Raw genomic sequence first — 15,359 nt, 5'->3', positions numbered from 1 at the left:
CATACAGCAAATATTTACCAAACAGGCTGTCTGCTGTGCACGCCGGGGGCATATACGGTGCGCGCATGGGCTGTGTATGACAGGAGTGTATCGAACAGGGCAGCTGTGAGCACAGGTGTTCATTCATCTACAGCTCTGTTTACATGGTGTGGGTGTGGGCGTGCCCAGCATGAGTTTTTTAGAGTCTCGGCAGGCTCTGCTTCCCCAGCCTGGAGCAGCCTCGCTCCTTTGGTCTCCCAATTATGCCTGTTTATCTTTGAAGACTCAGTACAGGCGTTACGCGTGCTGTGCAGCCTTCCCTGGCTCCTCTGGCCGGGGCAGTTGCATCAGCTGTCCCTGGCGTTGTTGCCTCTCCCCTTGCCCTTGCAGGGTGAGGGCAGGACAGGGCGTGGCCCTTCACGTGTCTCACTCTGGTGCCCGGAACAGGCCTGACCAGGGTATGAGCAGGAATGGTAACAGCTGCTACTCAGACTCAGTGGGTCTGGCCACGCTTGGGGCCTCATTTAATCCCCTTGCTTCATCTCATCTCAGCTGAGGAAGTGAATTTCCAGGGATGATCACTGATTGCAGCAGGTACATGGCAGAGCTGGACAGTGACCCCTGGGCTTGGTGCTAGCCCTGCCACTCCCATACCAGCCTCCGTTCAGGACTATTTTATGACTTCTTTTTTTTTTTTTTTTTTGAGACGGAGTTTCGCTCTTGTTACCCAGGCTGGAGTACAATGGTGCGATCTCCACTCACCGCAACCTCCGCCTCCTGGGTTCAGGCAATTCTCCTGCCTCAGCCTCCTGAGTAGCTGGGATACAGGCACGCGCCACCATGCCCAGCTAATTTTTTGTATTTTTAGTAGAGACAAGGTTTCAACATGTTGACCAGGATGGTCTTGATCTCTCGACCTCGTGATCCACCCGTCTCGGCCTCCCAAAGTGCTGGGATTACAGGCTTGAGCCACCGCGCCCGGCCTATTTTATGACTTTTTAAAACTTTATTTTGGAATAGGTATCACATGCATGTGGGAAATGGTGCAAAACGTAGAAAAGCATTTAACACTGAAATGGGCCAGGCGCGGTGGCTCACGCCTGTAATCCCAGCACTTTGGGAGGGTGAGGCGGGTGGATCATGAGGTCAGGAGATCGAGACCATCCTGGCCAACATGGTGAAACCTTGTCTCTACTAAAAATACAAAAAAATTAGCTGGGTGTGGTGGCCCCCGCCTATAATCCCAGCTACTTGGGAGGCTGAAGTAGGGGAATTGCTTGAACCCAGAAGGCAGAGATTGCTGTGAGCCAAGATCGTGCCACTGCACTACAGCCTGGGTGACAGTGTGAGACTCTCTCTCAAAAAAAAAAAAAAAAAAGAAAGAAAAAAAACACACAGAAATGTGTCCCACCACCCCTGGCCCCTGGCCTTCCTGCCCCCTAGCCGAGGAGGCAACCACTATTCCCAGGGTCTTGTGTGTCCAGGGCCCCTTCACACTGGGCTCCCTCACCCTGGGGGGCTGTGTGCACAAGTGTATGTGTGCACATCCTTCTGGAGAGGTTTAAGCATGCATAAATACAGGGGCAAATCTGCACAGGACCCATTTTTTTTGAAACAGAGTCTCACTCTCGCCCAGGCTGGAGCACAGGGGAGCCATCTCGGCTCACTGTAACCTCCACCTCTCAGGTTCAAGCGATTCTCCTGCCTCAGCCTCCTGAGTAGCTGGGATTATAGGTGCTTGCCACCATGCCTGGCTAATTTTTGTATTTTTAGTAGAGATGAGGTTTTACCATGTTGGTCAGGCTGGTCTTGAACTCCTGACTTTGTAATCTACCCACCTTGGCCTCCCAAAGTGCTGGGATTACAGGCGTGAGCCACCACACTCAGCCCCAGACCCTTTTTTTTGAGACGGAGTTTCTTGGGTCACCCAGCTGGAGTTCAACGGCATGATCTAGGCTCACTGCAACCTCAGCCTCCTGGGTTCAAGCGATTTTCGTGCCTCAATCTCCTGAGTACCTGGGATTACAGGCTTGTGCCACCACGCCCAGCTATTTTTAGTTGAGACGGGGTTTCACCACGTTGGCCAGACTGGTCTCAAACACCTGACCTCAGGTGATCACCCATCTTGGCCTCCTAAAGTGCGGATTATAGGCGGAAGCCACTTCCTTCTTCTAATGCTTGAATTAATGTTCCTGCCACCTTTCAAACACACTTGGCCAGTGCACCAGCTGCCCACTCCTGAGAGAGGACACAGCCACATGGGAGCAGCTGGGATGTGGCTCTGGAGATGCCACAGTTGAGGTCCCTGGGCTAGTAGATGCCCAGCCAGGTGACCAACTTGAAGACGCAGGTTCTGCCAGCCTGGTTGAGTCCTGGCATTGAGGAGCCACAAGGGAGCTCACAGAGGGTGGGATCAACTGGGGCCAGGATGGCCAGAGTTAGGGAGGGGCTGGCCTGGGAGTTCCAGGCAGGATTCAGCCTGTGTAAAAGCTCAGGGGCTCTGGAAAGCAAGCAAGGTTGGCAGCCCCTGAGACTTAGGCGACGAGGCTGGAGCTTCGGTGTGGTGATAGGGCAAGAGCCAGCCAACTACACAGGCAACCCCCGAAACTCCTCCTGCCCTTTGCAGGGGGCTCTAGCCTTTCTGGGCCCTTTGGGAAGAAGCCATTGCCCTGCTTTACTAGGGAAACTGAGGCAGGAGTGTGAGGTGGCTCATTCAAATCAGCCTCACCAAGGTACACCCAGACCTCCCCCCATGTCTACCCCCAGGCAGGGCCCAGGTACCTAGTCCCCAGGCAACCTCCAATGAGATATGGGTCAGCTCAGGTCACCACCTGGGCTGTGAGGCCAACTGACCTGGCTGTCACCTCATCATGCTGCTGAGTCCTGGCCCCCTATTGGGGACAACTGTGCCACCTCCCTCATCAGGCTGCTCCGGGGATTAAAGGCGCTCTTGGGTGAAATGCTTGTTCCAGGGTCCCGCCCAGAGTAAGTGCTCAGCAAAAGGCAGGCATCCTGACTGTTAGGGAGGCCTCTGTGCAGGGAGGGGAGATGGGCTCTGGAGTCAGATCTGCTGGGATGTGAGCCACTAAACACTTGTCCTGGGGTAAGCCATGCCTTCTCTCTGAGCCTGTTTCCTCCTGTAGCAAGGGGAGAGCAGTACTTTAAAGGGTTTCTGTGAGCATTAGAAGGTTGGCTGTCATCATGCTTGCTCATGGAGGACGCTCCATCAAAGTCGAGTCCCCTCGTAAAGTACTGGGGGACTTTATGGAATGATAGGGGTGACTCAGTTACATCCTCGCCCTCTCATGTGCCAGAAACTGCCATTAGCCTCCAGCCCTTCAGGCTGCCTGCTGGGCTTCTCAGTGGGTTTATGGGGATGTCCAGGCCCTTGCCATTATAGGTGTGAGCCACTGCACCCGGCCCACTTCCTCCTTCTCATGCTGGAATGAATGTTCCCGTCACCTTTCAGACACACTTGGCCAGTGCACCAGCTGCCCTGCTCCTGAGAGGACACAGCCACGTGAGAGCGGCTGGAATATGGCTCTGGAGATGCCACAGTGGAGGTCACAGGGCTAGTGGATGACACAGACTTTCAGTGACTGAATGAGTGAAGAGGCGAGACTGAGGCATGGAGCTGAGGCTGCGGCTGTTCCCTGCCTTGAGGGTGTCTGACTCAGTGATCGTTCATTTCCAATTAGTCAGTCAGTCAACAAACATCCCACGGAGACAGACAGCACGTGCTGATTTTGACTAAAGTGATGGAAGTGATGCCGCAGCACCTCCAAGCCTAACTCATAAGCAGCTTGTAGGTTCCACTTGGGGCTCTTGAGACTCCCTTTATTGTTTTTATTTTTTTTAGAGACGGGTCTCACTTTGTCACCCAGGCTAGAGTGCAGTGGCAGCGATCACAGTTCACTGCAACCTCCAACTCTTGCGCTCAAGCAATCATCTGCCTCAGCCTCCCGAGTAACTGGGACTCCAGGCACGTGCACCACCATGCCTGGCTTTTTTTTTTTTTTTTTCCTCTATAGGGGGTTTTTGCTGTGTTGCCCAGGCTAGTCTCAAACTAACTCTTGGCTGCAAGTGATGATCCTCCTGCCTTGACTTCCTGAAGTGCAATCGTGAGCCACTGCACCTGGCCAGGGCTCCCTTTCTTTTTCTTTTTTTTGAGACGGAGTTTTGCTCGTTACCCAGGCTGGAGTGCACTGGCGCGATTTCGGCTCACCGCAACCTCCGCCTCCTGGGTTCAGACAATTCTCCTGCCTCAACCTCCTGAGTAGCTGGGATTACAGGCATGCACCACCATGCCCAGCTAATTTTTTGTATTTTTAGTAGAGATGGGGTTTCACCATGTTGACCAGGATGGTCTCGATCTTGTGACCTCGTGATCAACCTGCCTTGGCCTCCCAAAGTGCTGGGATTACAGGTGTGAGCCACCGTGCCTGGCCCAGGACTCCCTTTCTAGGCGAAGTCAACCACCATGTAGGAAGTAAGACTATAGACTGTCCCAAGACCACCATGCTGTGAGGAGCCCAAGCTAGCCCCACGGAGTAGCCATGTGGAGAGAGATGTCCAGGACAGGCTTGGTGGCTCATTCCCGTAATCCCAGCACTTTGGGAGACCAAGCTGGGTGGATCACTTGAGGTCAGGAGTTTGAGACCAGCCTGACTAACATAGTGAAACTCCATCTCTACTAAAAAAAATACAAAAATTAGCTGGGTGTGGTGGTGGGCGCCTGTAATCTCAGCTACTCAGGAGGCTAAGGCAGGAGACTTGCTTGAACCCAGGAGGCAGAGGTTGCAGTGAGCCGAGATCACATCATTGCACTCCAGCCTGGGCAACACAGTGGGACGACATCTGTCTCCCAAAGTGCTGAGATTACAGGCGTAAGCCACCGTGCCCAGCCGGCATGGTAAATTTTCACATGTATGTGCCCACATGACTATAACCCAGACCATGATATAAACATTTCTGGGACCAGAATGTTCCCTTTTGCCCACTGCTGGTCAATGCCCCTCAGCTCAGAGATACCCGCTGTTCTGACACTATCACCACAATGTTTTGTCTGTTCTTGAATGTCACCTAAACAAAACCATACAGGCTTGCACTCTACTGTGGTTACTTCTGCTGAACACTGTATCTGAAAGATTCACCAATGTTTTGTATGTAGCAATTCTTTAAAAATTGCTCTATAGGCCAGGCATGGTGGCTCATGCCTGCATGCCTGTAATTCCAACACTTTAGGAGTCTGAGGCAGGCAGATCATAAGGTCAGGAGTTTGAGACCAGTCTGGCCAATATGGTGAAACCCTGTCTCTATTTAAAAAAAAAAAAATTGCTGTATGGTATTCGGATGTATGAATATACCAGTTTATTCATTCTGTAACTGATTGGCAACTATACTGTTTCTTTATGCTGATGTATTCCCACACTCATCCTTTTGTGCATGTGAGCGCTCGTTTCTCTTGGGGGTGTAAGCAGGAGTGGAAATGCTAGGCCATAGGGTAGATGTGTATCTAACTGTATGAGAAGCTGTCAGTTTCCCACCATGGTTGTACAAAGCACACTCGCGCCAGCAGCGCCTGGGAGCTGCCATCCTCCACATTCCTACCAGCACGTGGTACTGGCAGACCTTTTCCTTTGAGCTATTCTAATAGTGGGGGAGTGTGATCTCATGTTTTTTGAGACAGTCTCACTCTTGTTGCCCAGGCTGGAGTACAGGGGCGCCATCTCGACTCACCACCACCTGTGCCTCCCGGGTTCAAGTGATTCTCCTGCCTCAGCCTCCCGAGTAGCTGGGATTACAGGCACCTGCCACCACGCCCAGCTAATTTTTGTATTTTTAGTAGACACGGGGTTTTATCATCTTGGCCTGTCTGGTTTTGAGCTCCTGACCTCGTGATCCACCCACCTCAGCCTCCCAAAGTGATGGGATTACAGGCGTTGAGCCCCCATGCCCGGCTGATCTCCCAGTTTTTGATGAGATATGGAGCACCTTCCTGAGGTTGGTCTGGTTTTTGTAGCTCCCCTAAACAGCCCTGAGGAGGAGATGGGAGCAGGGTTGATGAGGGGATGTTGCCACAGCCAGGTGTGAGATTGGGGAGCCCCAAGTTAGGCTGAGGCTAGAACGGAGGCAGAGGATGGGATTGAGAGCTGTCCTGCAGGGGAAGGTGGGAGAGTGAGGATGGACGCCAGAGCTGCCAGCGACAGACATCCCATCTCCTGGCGGCTAGGAATGCTCCTTATCTCCTAAGCAAGCAGTGCTGAGGCAGCGCAGCGCCGCGCCTGGGGGAGCTGACGGCACAGGGTCTTGTCTTTCCTCTGCTCTGACATTTTCAGCCATTGATGAGGCAAGATGGCGGCAAGGCCAGAAGAGAGGGGTCCCCTCCTTGTACCCCTTCCCCACCTTTTTTTTGAGACGGAATTTTGCTCAGGCTGGAGTGCAGTGGTGCAATCTCAGATCACTGCAACCTCTACTGCCTGAGTTCAAGTGGTTCTTCGCCTCAGCCTCCCAAGTAGCTGGGATTACAGGAGCTTGGTACCACGTCTGGATAATTTTTTGTATTTTTTAGTAGAGACAGGGTTTCACCATGTTGGCCAAGCTGGTCTCGAACTGACCTCAGGTGATCCGCCTGCCTTGGCCTCCCAAAGTGCTGGGATTGTAGGTATGAGCCACCTTGCCCGGCCTCTTGTGCCCCTTTTTAAGACCAAGGACACCCTTCCCAGATGCCCCCTCCACCCTGCTCCCAAGACTTCCCCCACATTTTACAGGAAGTGCTTCCCTTGTCCATTCCTGAACTAATCCCTGGCAAGGGAATGGGAAGCAGTTTCCGCCCACTCCACAAGGTCACTCTCCTGTGGGTCACTCCCTGAACACACCAGGGACATTTGCTCCTGCTCCTGCCTCTGCATGGAAGGCCCTTCCTGATCCTTCTATCTGGAAGAGTCATCTTTCAAAGCTGCTTCCAAAGGCACTCTTCCACCTGCAGGCTGGGTTGGGGTCTCCTCTGGGTTCTCACAGCCACCTCTACTGGATGTGGCCAGTTTCTGTAGGTCTCAGAAATGGGACCTCTTCCCAGCCCCATGTGACCATAATCAGCACAGCTGGCCATGGTGAGGACTCCAGCCCACTGGGCCTGGGCCTGGGGTAGCCACAACCCCTGACCTCACCCCTGCCCAGGGTTGGCCATGACCTCAGGGCAAAGCCTCAGGAGAGAGGACTGGGACTGAAAGAAAAACACCCATTTGATGCTCAGAGTGGGGTATGACTTGCACCAGGTCATGGTCAGGGCCAGTCCTAGCTCCAGGCCTCTCTCAGGCCGGGGCCCTGTGCCCTCCTCCAGGGCTCCTCAGACTTCGAGGGTCACGTGAATCACCGGGGCAGCCTGTGAAAATGCAGACACTGGTTAAGTGGGTCGGGGTGGGGCCGGACTTGCTATTTCTCACCTGCTCCCAGCTGCCACTGGCCTGCAAGCCACACTGGGGGTGTCACAGTCCTTGCTCAGCCCAGAGCCCACTGCTTTAGGATGAGTAGGGTGTGGGTGGGGTGTGAGTGGGGAAGCCACTTCAAGAACCCCCAATCTCTGTTCTGGTTCTGTCAGCCATCTAGGACACCAGAGCTGCTGGAACGTTTTATTAAGTTAAGAGGTTCAGGGAGCAGGAGAGAAACACCTTTGCACGGCATAGCCTCAGAGGAGGCTGTGGGGCCATGAGGCCAGCTGCTGGCTCCCTCTGTCCTGAGCCCCACGGTATGGGGCGTATGGGGCAGGAAGTGTTAGTAGGAGGTAGGGTGGGAAGAGGGTGGCACGCTCCCGCCTCTCCCCTGCAGAGACAGCCTGCCATGGCCGCTGCTGCCTGGGCCTCCACCAGACCCCGGGTCAGGGACACCAGCCCAGAAGCCCAAGAAGAGGGTGGCTGGAGACAGAGCGGGGGACCACGGTTGGAGGCACACAGCCGCCAGGAATTGCTTTTTTCTTTTTTTTAAGTATAAAGTATTTTGGAAAAAAAGGAAAAAAATCTATATAAAAATCTTTTCACATATAAAATCCTGAAGAAGGTGCAAGGTAAGACCCAGTGCGAGGGGCGCGCTCAGATACGCAGAGTGTGTGTGTGTGCATGTGGACATGTGTGTGTGTGTGTATGTGTGTGTGTGGTGGGTGCAAGTGCACGTGTGGCCCACAGAGGGTGGGGAGAAAGCTTGGCTTTGGACTTCCATCCAGCAGGGAAGAGGGCGGCTGCTCCTCCAGGCTGGAGGGTCTGCAGCTCGGCGGGACCTGAAAGACAAGGTGTGGCAGGGCTGAGAGGCTTCTAGGACACCACCCGGGCCAGGTACAGCCAGATCTGCTCTTCCCAGCTCCTTCCCAAGTAGCTCGGCCACAGTGTGGCCTCTCCTGTGTGTCTTAAGAAGTCCATGGGGACTTGTCAGAAAGAGGATGCTCCAGGTAGATTTGGCGTTGAAAAAGCAAAAATAGGCCGGGTGCGGTGGTTCACGCCTATAATAATCCCAGCACTTTGGGAGGCTGAGGCGGGTGGATCACGAGGTCAAGAGATCGAGACCATCCTGGTCAACAAGGTGAAACCCCATCTCTACTAAAAATACAAAAATTAGCTGGGCATGGTGGTGCACGCCTGTAGTCCCAGCTACTCGGGAGGCTGAGGCAGGAGAATTGCTTGAACCCAGAAGGTGGAGGTTGTGGTGAGCCGAGATCGCGCCATTGCACTCCAGTCCGGGCAGCAAAAAGAAAAAGAAAAAATAAAACACTCTGGGCAGGTGCAGCAGCTCACGCCTGTAATCCCAGAACTTTGGGAGGCTGAGGCAGGTGGACTGCTTGAGCCCAGGAGTTTGACCCTGCCTATAAAAAAGTACAAAAATTATCTGGGCATGGCGGTGGGGGCCTGAGGTCCCAGCCACTCAGGAGGCTGAGGTGGGAGGATGGCTTAAGCCCAGGAGGTTGAGGCTGCAGCAAGCCGTGACTGCATCACTGCATTCCAGCCTGGGAGACAGAGCAAGACCCTGTCTCAAAAGAAACGAACAAAACCACTTCCAGCCCTGCTAAGTCCAGAATAAGTTAAGACTAACCAGGACAGAGGCCCGGCCTCGGTGCACAGTGTCCGTGTGTGAAGTGGGTGGAGGCTCACTCTGGGGTCAGAGGAGTGCGCACTGTATGTGCCTCCAGCCCTGAGGAGGGTGCACGCTGAGCTGGCTGTGGCTCCACACTGCGCTGCCCAGCTCTGGGGGAACAGGCTCAAGCAGATGAGGCAGGCTGTGGCCTGGGTCTGATGGGATCTCAGCAACAACCTCGTGTTGCTGGTTTCATCGTCCCTTTCACAGAACGGGAATTGGAGGCCAGAGGAAGGAAATGCCCTGGCTGGGGTGGCCCAGGGAGTCCCAGGTGTGGGAGAGCCTTAGCCCCGGCCCAGCCTGCAGGGTGCACGCCTCGGCACCCACCTCTACTCAGCCAGGCTGTTACGCATGGCCTCCTTTTCCTGCAGGGCGGCCATGGCAAGGCGCAGGTGCTCCTTCAGCTGCTCGATCTCCCGTTCCGACCGCGTCTTGATGTGGCTCAGCTCCACGTAGACGTCCTGGTACTTTCCCGAGGTGAAGCGCTTGTCCTGCATGGCAGGAGGCAGGTATGAGGGGACGAAGCCTCTCCCTCCATCCCTGCCCACCTGGCACTTGGGCAGCACCAGCAGCCAGACCTCCCTGTAGCCCCCTTGCTTCAACCATCCAGGTGGCTCCCCTAGGTGGCCCTGTTCTTGGTCTTACCCCTCCCACCTCCCTGGTACCACCCAGGGACACAGGCGTAATTGGCATCCTCCTCCTGTTTAGGAGGAGATTTTGCCCAAGACTGAAGGGCAGTGAGTGGTTGGGATGAGAACCAGGTCAGCCTGGCCGGGTGCTCGGGCCCTTCCCGTGAGTTCACACCACCTGTTCTTCAAGCACGGTAAACTCGTTCTGGCTCAAATATGCTTAAAGAGTCCACTTCCCGCCCCAAACTGACAGCACCAGGCAGGGACACAGCAGCTAAGGGTGGGCCAGGTGGGTGACAGACTCACACCTGGGCTGAACCCCGACACGCCCAACTCCTAGCAATGTGGCTATTCTCCCTTGAGTGCAAGGTCCACACAGCAGAGATCTGGGCTATTTTGTTCCCATCTGTCTTCCCAGCACCCAGCGCAGTGTCTGGGACATAGTACGTGCTCACTAATCACCAATAAATTAAATAATGCTAAATAAATAGAAGCAAGTATGGCCTTCGGCAAGTCACTTCCCCATTCTTAGCCTCAGTTTCCCTGTCAGTGAATGGGGATGACGACACCTACATGGGAGAGGCACAGGAGAGCCTGAGGAAGGATGAGGCAAGTGGAGGGCTTGGCACAGAGCAGGTATTCACAGGATGGCACCCAGGTGGCTCCAGAGGCCCCCGCGACCCCCACGCCCAGTGGCAGGGCCTACCTTCTGCATCATCTGGAGCTCGTCCCGGAGGCACTGCACCTCCTTCTTCAGGTACTGGAGTTCGTTCTCTTTTACTCGAAGCAGCACCTGGGGATATAGGTGCCAGGCTGACCCAGGGCCAGAAGGCAGAGCTACCCTGGCCCACAGCGCCCTGCAGCCTGCCTTCTCTCTGCCTCAGGCCCCTAGAATGCAGCCCCTATCTGCACCAAAACCCTTGACATGCTGGAGTCAGATTCCTCCAGGAAGTCCTCTTTGGTTCCCCTGCTTCCGCTTCCTCTACTCTCACCCCTGTCCAGCCTGTGTGAGTGGCTATCTCACAGTCAACTCTGCTGCAGCCCTCATGCAGCACCAGGCTCTCACCTCTGGGTTAAGGAAGATGAAAAGAAGCCCTACATAAACCTGGGCGGCTGGGTCACCCCACAGGCCACCTCACTAACCCCTCCCCAACCCTGAGGGCCAGGTGCTGCTGACTTGACCATGGAAGAAACAAGTTCAGCCAGGACTGGGGAGGCTTAAAAGGCTCAGACTGGAGCCAGACTGCCTGGTTCAAGTCCCAGGCCAGCTGTGCAAGCTTTGGTAAGGTACGTGCTCTCCCTGTGTCTGTCTCCTCATCTGTAAATGCGGACAGTAACAGTAGCTAACGTATGCAGCTGTCAGGAAGATTAGGTAAGTTAACAGACCAAAAGGACTTAAATTCTAGGCAGAGGGTGAACCTCACCTAGGTGTTAAGAAATAAAATACTAAGGCTAGGTGTGGTGGCTCATGCCTATGATCCCAGCATTTTGGGAGGCTGAGGCGGGCAGATCACAGGAGTTCAAGACCAGCCTGGCCAACATAGTGAAACCCCATCTCTACCAAACGTATAAAAAATTAGCTGGGTGTGGTGGTGAGAGCTTGTAATCTCAGCTACTGGGGAGGCTGAGGCAGGAGAATCACTTGAGCCGGGGAGGCAGAAATTTCAGTGAGCCGAGATTGTGCCACTGCACTTCAGCCTGGGTGAGCGAGTGAGACACTGTCTAAAATAAAATAAAATACTAGAGTGATCCTCGGATCACACACACATATTTTCTTACCCCAGTAAGGGAGGTGCTAGGGCCATTTTACAGATGAGCTACTGGGACTCAGAAAGGTGGAGTGACTTGCTATGGTACACGGCAGGCAGGTGATACAACCCAGGTAGGAGGGCAGAATTCTGGCTACTGGATGCATAGTAGATGTTCTGGCCTAGTTAGGTTGGCCCAGCCACTGGGGGACTTGGAGTTCCCGTAGCAGGTGATAACCCAGCCTGTGGGTGGAGTGCCACATAGCCCTGGGCTCCAAGAGCCACTGGGCTGCCTGGTGCTGGTGAGGGCACTCACCTCCAGCTCACAGGAGCTCCGCTCATTGCTGCGCCCGCAGCCGTTGCCCATCCCCTGCGAGGCGATGAAGCTGCGCAGCCGGTCTATCTCCTCTGACAGGTGGGCATGCAGCTCCTGGGAGGGGCACAGTGGTCAGGGCAGGGTGCCGGGACCCACCCATGTTCCCCCAACCTGAGGCTAGGCCCACCTGGTTATGGCGCAGTAGCTCCTGGCTCTCCTGCTGGCAGCGGCGCAAGGTGTGCTCACGCTCCTCAGCCTGCCGTGTTAGCGCCCCAATCTCCAAGCACTTCTGTGAGTACTGCTCCGATAGCACCTGCAGCTCCCGCTTCAGTGCCTCCACATCTGACCTGCCCCAGAGGAGGAGCAAAGGACAGCATGGGTTATCTTGCTCCTGCCAAGCCTGGAGTCCAGTCATGGCAGACTCAAAGCATCCCGGAATTCTGGGGTTCCCTCTCTAGGTTTGCCTTCAGCCTGCTGTGGGGCTGTGAACCAGTGACAGCCTCTCTGGATTGCAGGTGTTTCCCCTATGAGAGAGAGTGGCTTGGAGGAGCATATCTTTAAAGCCCCTGAAGCATCAACATTCCAATACTGTGCTCTGGGGCAGGGAGAGACATACTGGTCAACAGTGACACTGCAGTCCAGCTCTAGGGGAAACTAAAGGGGTGAAGAGCTGAGTGGAGGCCAGGACCAGCCAAGACAAGAAGGCGCCTGAGGAACTGTCTGTGAGGACTTGCATGGGGTCTGCCTGAGGACTTTCTCCTGTTTCTTGCATCCATGAGACTGGTGCAGGAATCTCAGCTAGGGGCAAACCGATGTGTCTCTGCCAAGAGGTCTCAGCAAAGTTCCTCAACTCATAACCATTAGGGTGGGCAGCTGGACCCGGCTTCATCTTACTGGTGCTGCTTCCGGAGGCCATCTGGGCCCTGCTGGAGACTCCGTGTTTTGCTCAGCTCTCGGCTCAGCTCTTCCTGGTAGGCCTTCTTCATGGCTTCAATGGCTGGAAGCAGGGCAGAGAGACACAAGAGAGACTGGAGGAGGGTCAGCAGCACCAAGTGTCACGGGCTCTGAGGTGCCACATGTACCGGTGGAAACAGGACCAAGGAGCAGTATGCAAAGAGCACTGAACCAGGAGTCCAGAGCAGCCCAAGCTGTGTCATAAACTGAGTGGCTTTGGGTAAGTTGCTCAACCTCTCTGAGCCCACTATTAAGGGAAGATAATCCTGTTGGATGGACCCTGCTGGGGAGATACCTCAGTGTCTGACCACTGGTACCTCCTGTTCTAGTGATTTCTGGGTAGGACCCCACACAGTGCACCCTCCCTGCAGACTCAGAGGGCTCTCAAACAAGGACTCTCTGCTTTGCCCAGCCTGGTGGTCAAGAGCTCCAGTTCCAGAGTTGGCATAAATCTATGTGACTTTGCACAGGTGACTTAACCCCTCATGCCTGAGGTCCCTTATCTGGAAAACAGGGATGACAAAGTATCTTTCGTCCATGAGGTTACTGGAAGATGTGTGTGAAGCATTTAGAACAAAGCATGGCTTGGAGCAAATGCCCCAACATTGCTCCTGCTGGCTTTATCCTCAGACTGTGAGCTCCTAGGACCAAGATTGAGGCTTTTTTCCCACTCAGCGTTGTTGTGAGGACTAAACAAGCCACACCCACAATTTTATCCACAATTCTAAGATCCAAAACCTCTGAACATTGTAAGTTTCTCATAATTCTTTTTGTTGTTTTTTTTGGATGGAGTCTCGCTCTGTCACCCAGGCTGGAGTGAAGTGGCAAAATTTCAGCTCACTCCAGCCTCCATCTCCTAAGTTCAAGAGATTCTCCTGCCTCAGCCTCCTGAGTAGCTGGGACTATAGGTGTGTGCCATTATGCCCTGCTAATTTTTGTATTTTTAGTAGAGATGGGGTTTCACCATGTTGGCCAGGCTGGTCTTGAACTCCTGACCTCATGTGATCACGGCCTCCCAACGTGCTGGGATTACAGACATAAGCTACCACATCCAGCCCCCGGTAACTCTTTTGGTGGTGATCCCCACCCGGAATGGACATGAGGCTATTTATGGTCTCTATTATTCCACTTAAGTGTGATTTTTATCCATTTCACAGCGGAAACCTTAGTGCTAGATTACAGGGTGAAGTCCAGACTCTGCTGGGGGGGGTGGGGGCCTCTGACACAGGCACCTGCAATGGCCATCTTCCTAAAATGCAGAGCACACTGGGCCCAGGCTGGGTTTGAGTACACGAGCACTTGGCACAGCACTGGCAGGTTGCGAGCTTCAGATCATGTGACATTGGCCATCATTTCTATTCATCTGCAAACCCCTAGTGGTGCCTAGGAATGTGCCAAGCACACAGCAGGTGTGCAGTGGACAGGAGTGGAGGGAACTGTCTAGGATGAAGGGTGCTCCTGTGGGGAAGATGTGGGGCCCAGTGCCTGGCACGCAGCTGGGGTGGACAATACTCACACCTTCTCCTGCTCTCCCCAAGGTCTGGCCTATGTGCCCAGGGAGGAGTCACTCCTATGAGGACGGGGATGCAGCTGGTCAGCCTCTCCCTGCAGCATGTGGGCAGCGTGTGGCTTCAGGCAGATTCTCTGGTGGCTGCAAACCCCTGAGCGGCAGGAGTCACCACCCATGGTAGTGGTGGTGTTGGGGGTGGGGAGGGTGTCTTTTTTTTTTGTTTTTTGAGACAAAGTTTCACTCTTATTGCCTATGCTGGAGTGCCATGGCGCACCTCCCAGGTTCAAGTGATTCTCCTGCCTCTGCCTCCCGAGTAGCTGGGATTACCAGCATGCACCACCACACTCGGCTAATTTTGACTTTGCAACACGGTTTCTCCATGTTGGCCAGGCTGGTCTTTAACTCCTGACCTCAGGTGATCTGCCCACCTTGGCCTTCCAAAGTGCTAGGATTACAGGTATGAACCACCGCACCTGGCTGGGGAGGGCGTCTTTTACTGCCTCATTTTTACCTTTTCAAGTAGGGGCTACAGGCCAGTTCTGGGTGCTTCCAACCCCTGCTGACCCTTACCCCAAATGTGACACTGAGACCCCTACCTCTTATTTGATAAAATCCTCCCTAGTTTGGCCAGGAGGAGCTCAGTGGGGAGGCTGAGGGCTCAGCCCACTGTGCCCCACCCAGGGTCCATACCTGAGGCTGTGGCTGCTGTCTCCTCGGCCAGGAGCCACTCCTTCTCCTGCTGTAGCCGCTGCAGCTCCCGCTCGTGGTGCCGCTGCAGCTCCTCCATCACCTGCTGGTGCGAGGACTCCATCTCTGCCAGGCTGCGCTCACATGCCTCCTGCAGGCCGGAGGCCAGGGTGTCAGGGGCTGCCCGTTCCTCTGGGACAGCGGCCCTTTCCCAGACTCCAGAAAAGGCTCAGGGGCAGGTGCACCACCTCTTCCTGGGCCCTGGCACCTCCAGCCTGCACCTACTCCTGCTCCAACCTCCACCCGACAGCTCCTCATTCACAAACCTCACCTTGTCATTCCTGCCTCAAGCCCTCCAGGGACTCGGGGTCCTACAGAGTCAAGTCCCTGCTCCCACGGCTGACGTTTGCAGTCTC

At 54.6% G+C, this 15,359-nt stretch overlaps 1 protein-coding gene across 7 annotated transcripts in view; it reads right to left on the bottom strand.

Annotated features, from left to right (window-relative positions):
• Positions 1-7,596: 7,596 nt before the first annotated feature.
• TRIOBP (TRIO and F-actin binding protein) overlaps positions 7,597-15,359 on the bottom strand; it is an 85,058-nt gene continuing 77,295 nt past the window's right edge. For all 7 annotated transcript variants that reach the window (XM_054241189.2, XM_078340259.1, XM_054241187.2 and 4 more), the window contains 7 exons: positions 14,947-15,094; positions 12,687-12,789; positions 11,980-12,139; positions 11,793-11,906; positions 10,435-10,521; positions 9,427-9,590; positions 7,597-8,251 (listed from right to left, as the gene is read on the bottom strand). In XM_054241189.2, the coding sequence (XP_054097164.2) occupies positions 9,429-9,590; positions 10,435-10,521; positions 11,793-11,906; positions 11,980-12,139; positions 12,687-12,789; positions 14,947-15,094 (774 nt within the window). In that variant the 3' untranslated portion in view covers positions 7,597-8,251; positions 9,427-9,428. The remainder of the gene's footprint in view (positions 8,252-9,426; positions 9,591-10,434; positions 10,522-11,792; positions 11,907-11,979; positions 12,140-12,686; positions 12,790-14,946; positions 15,095-15,359) is intronic.

Source organism: Callithrix jacchus, chromosome 1 (assembly GCF_049354715.1).
Source record: "Callithrix jacchus isolate 240 chromosome 1, calJac240_pri, whole genome shotgun sequence".
Classification (NCBI taxonomy): Eukaryota; Metazoa; Chordata; class Mammalia; order Primates; family Cebidae; genus Callithrix; species Callithrix jacchus.
This window is presented reverse-complemented; position numbering and strand designations above follow the sequence as displayed.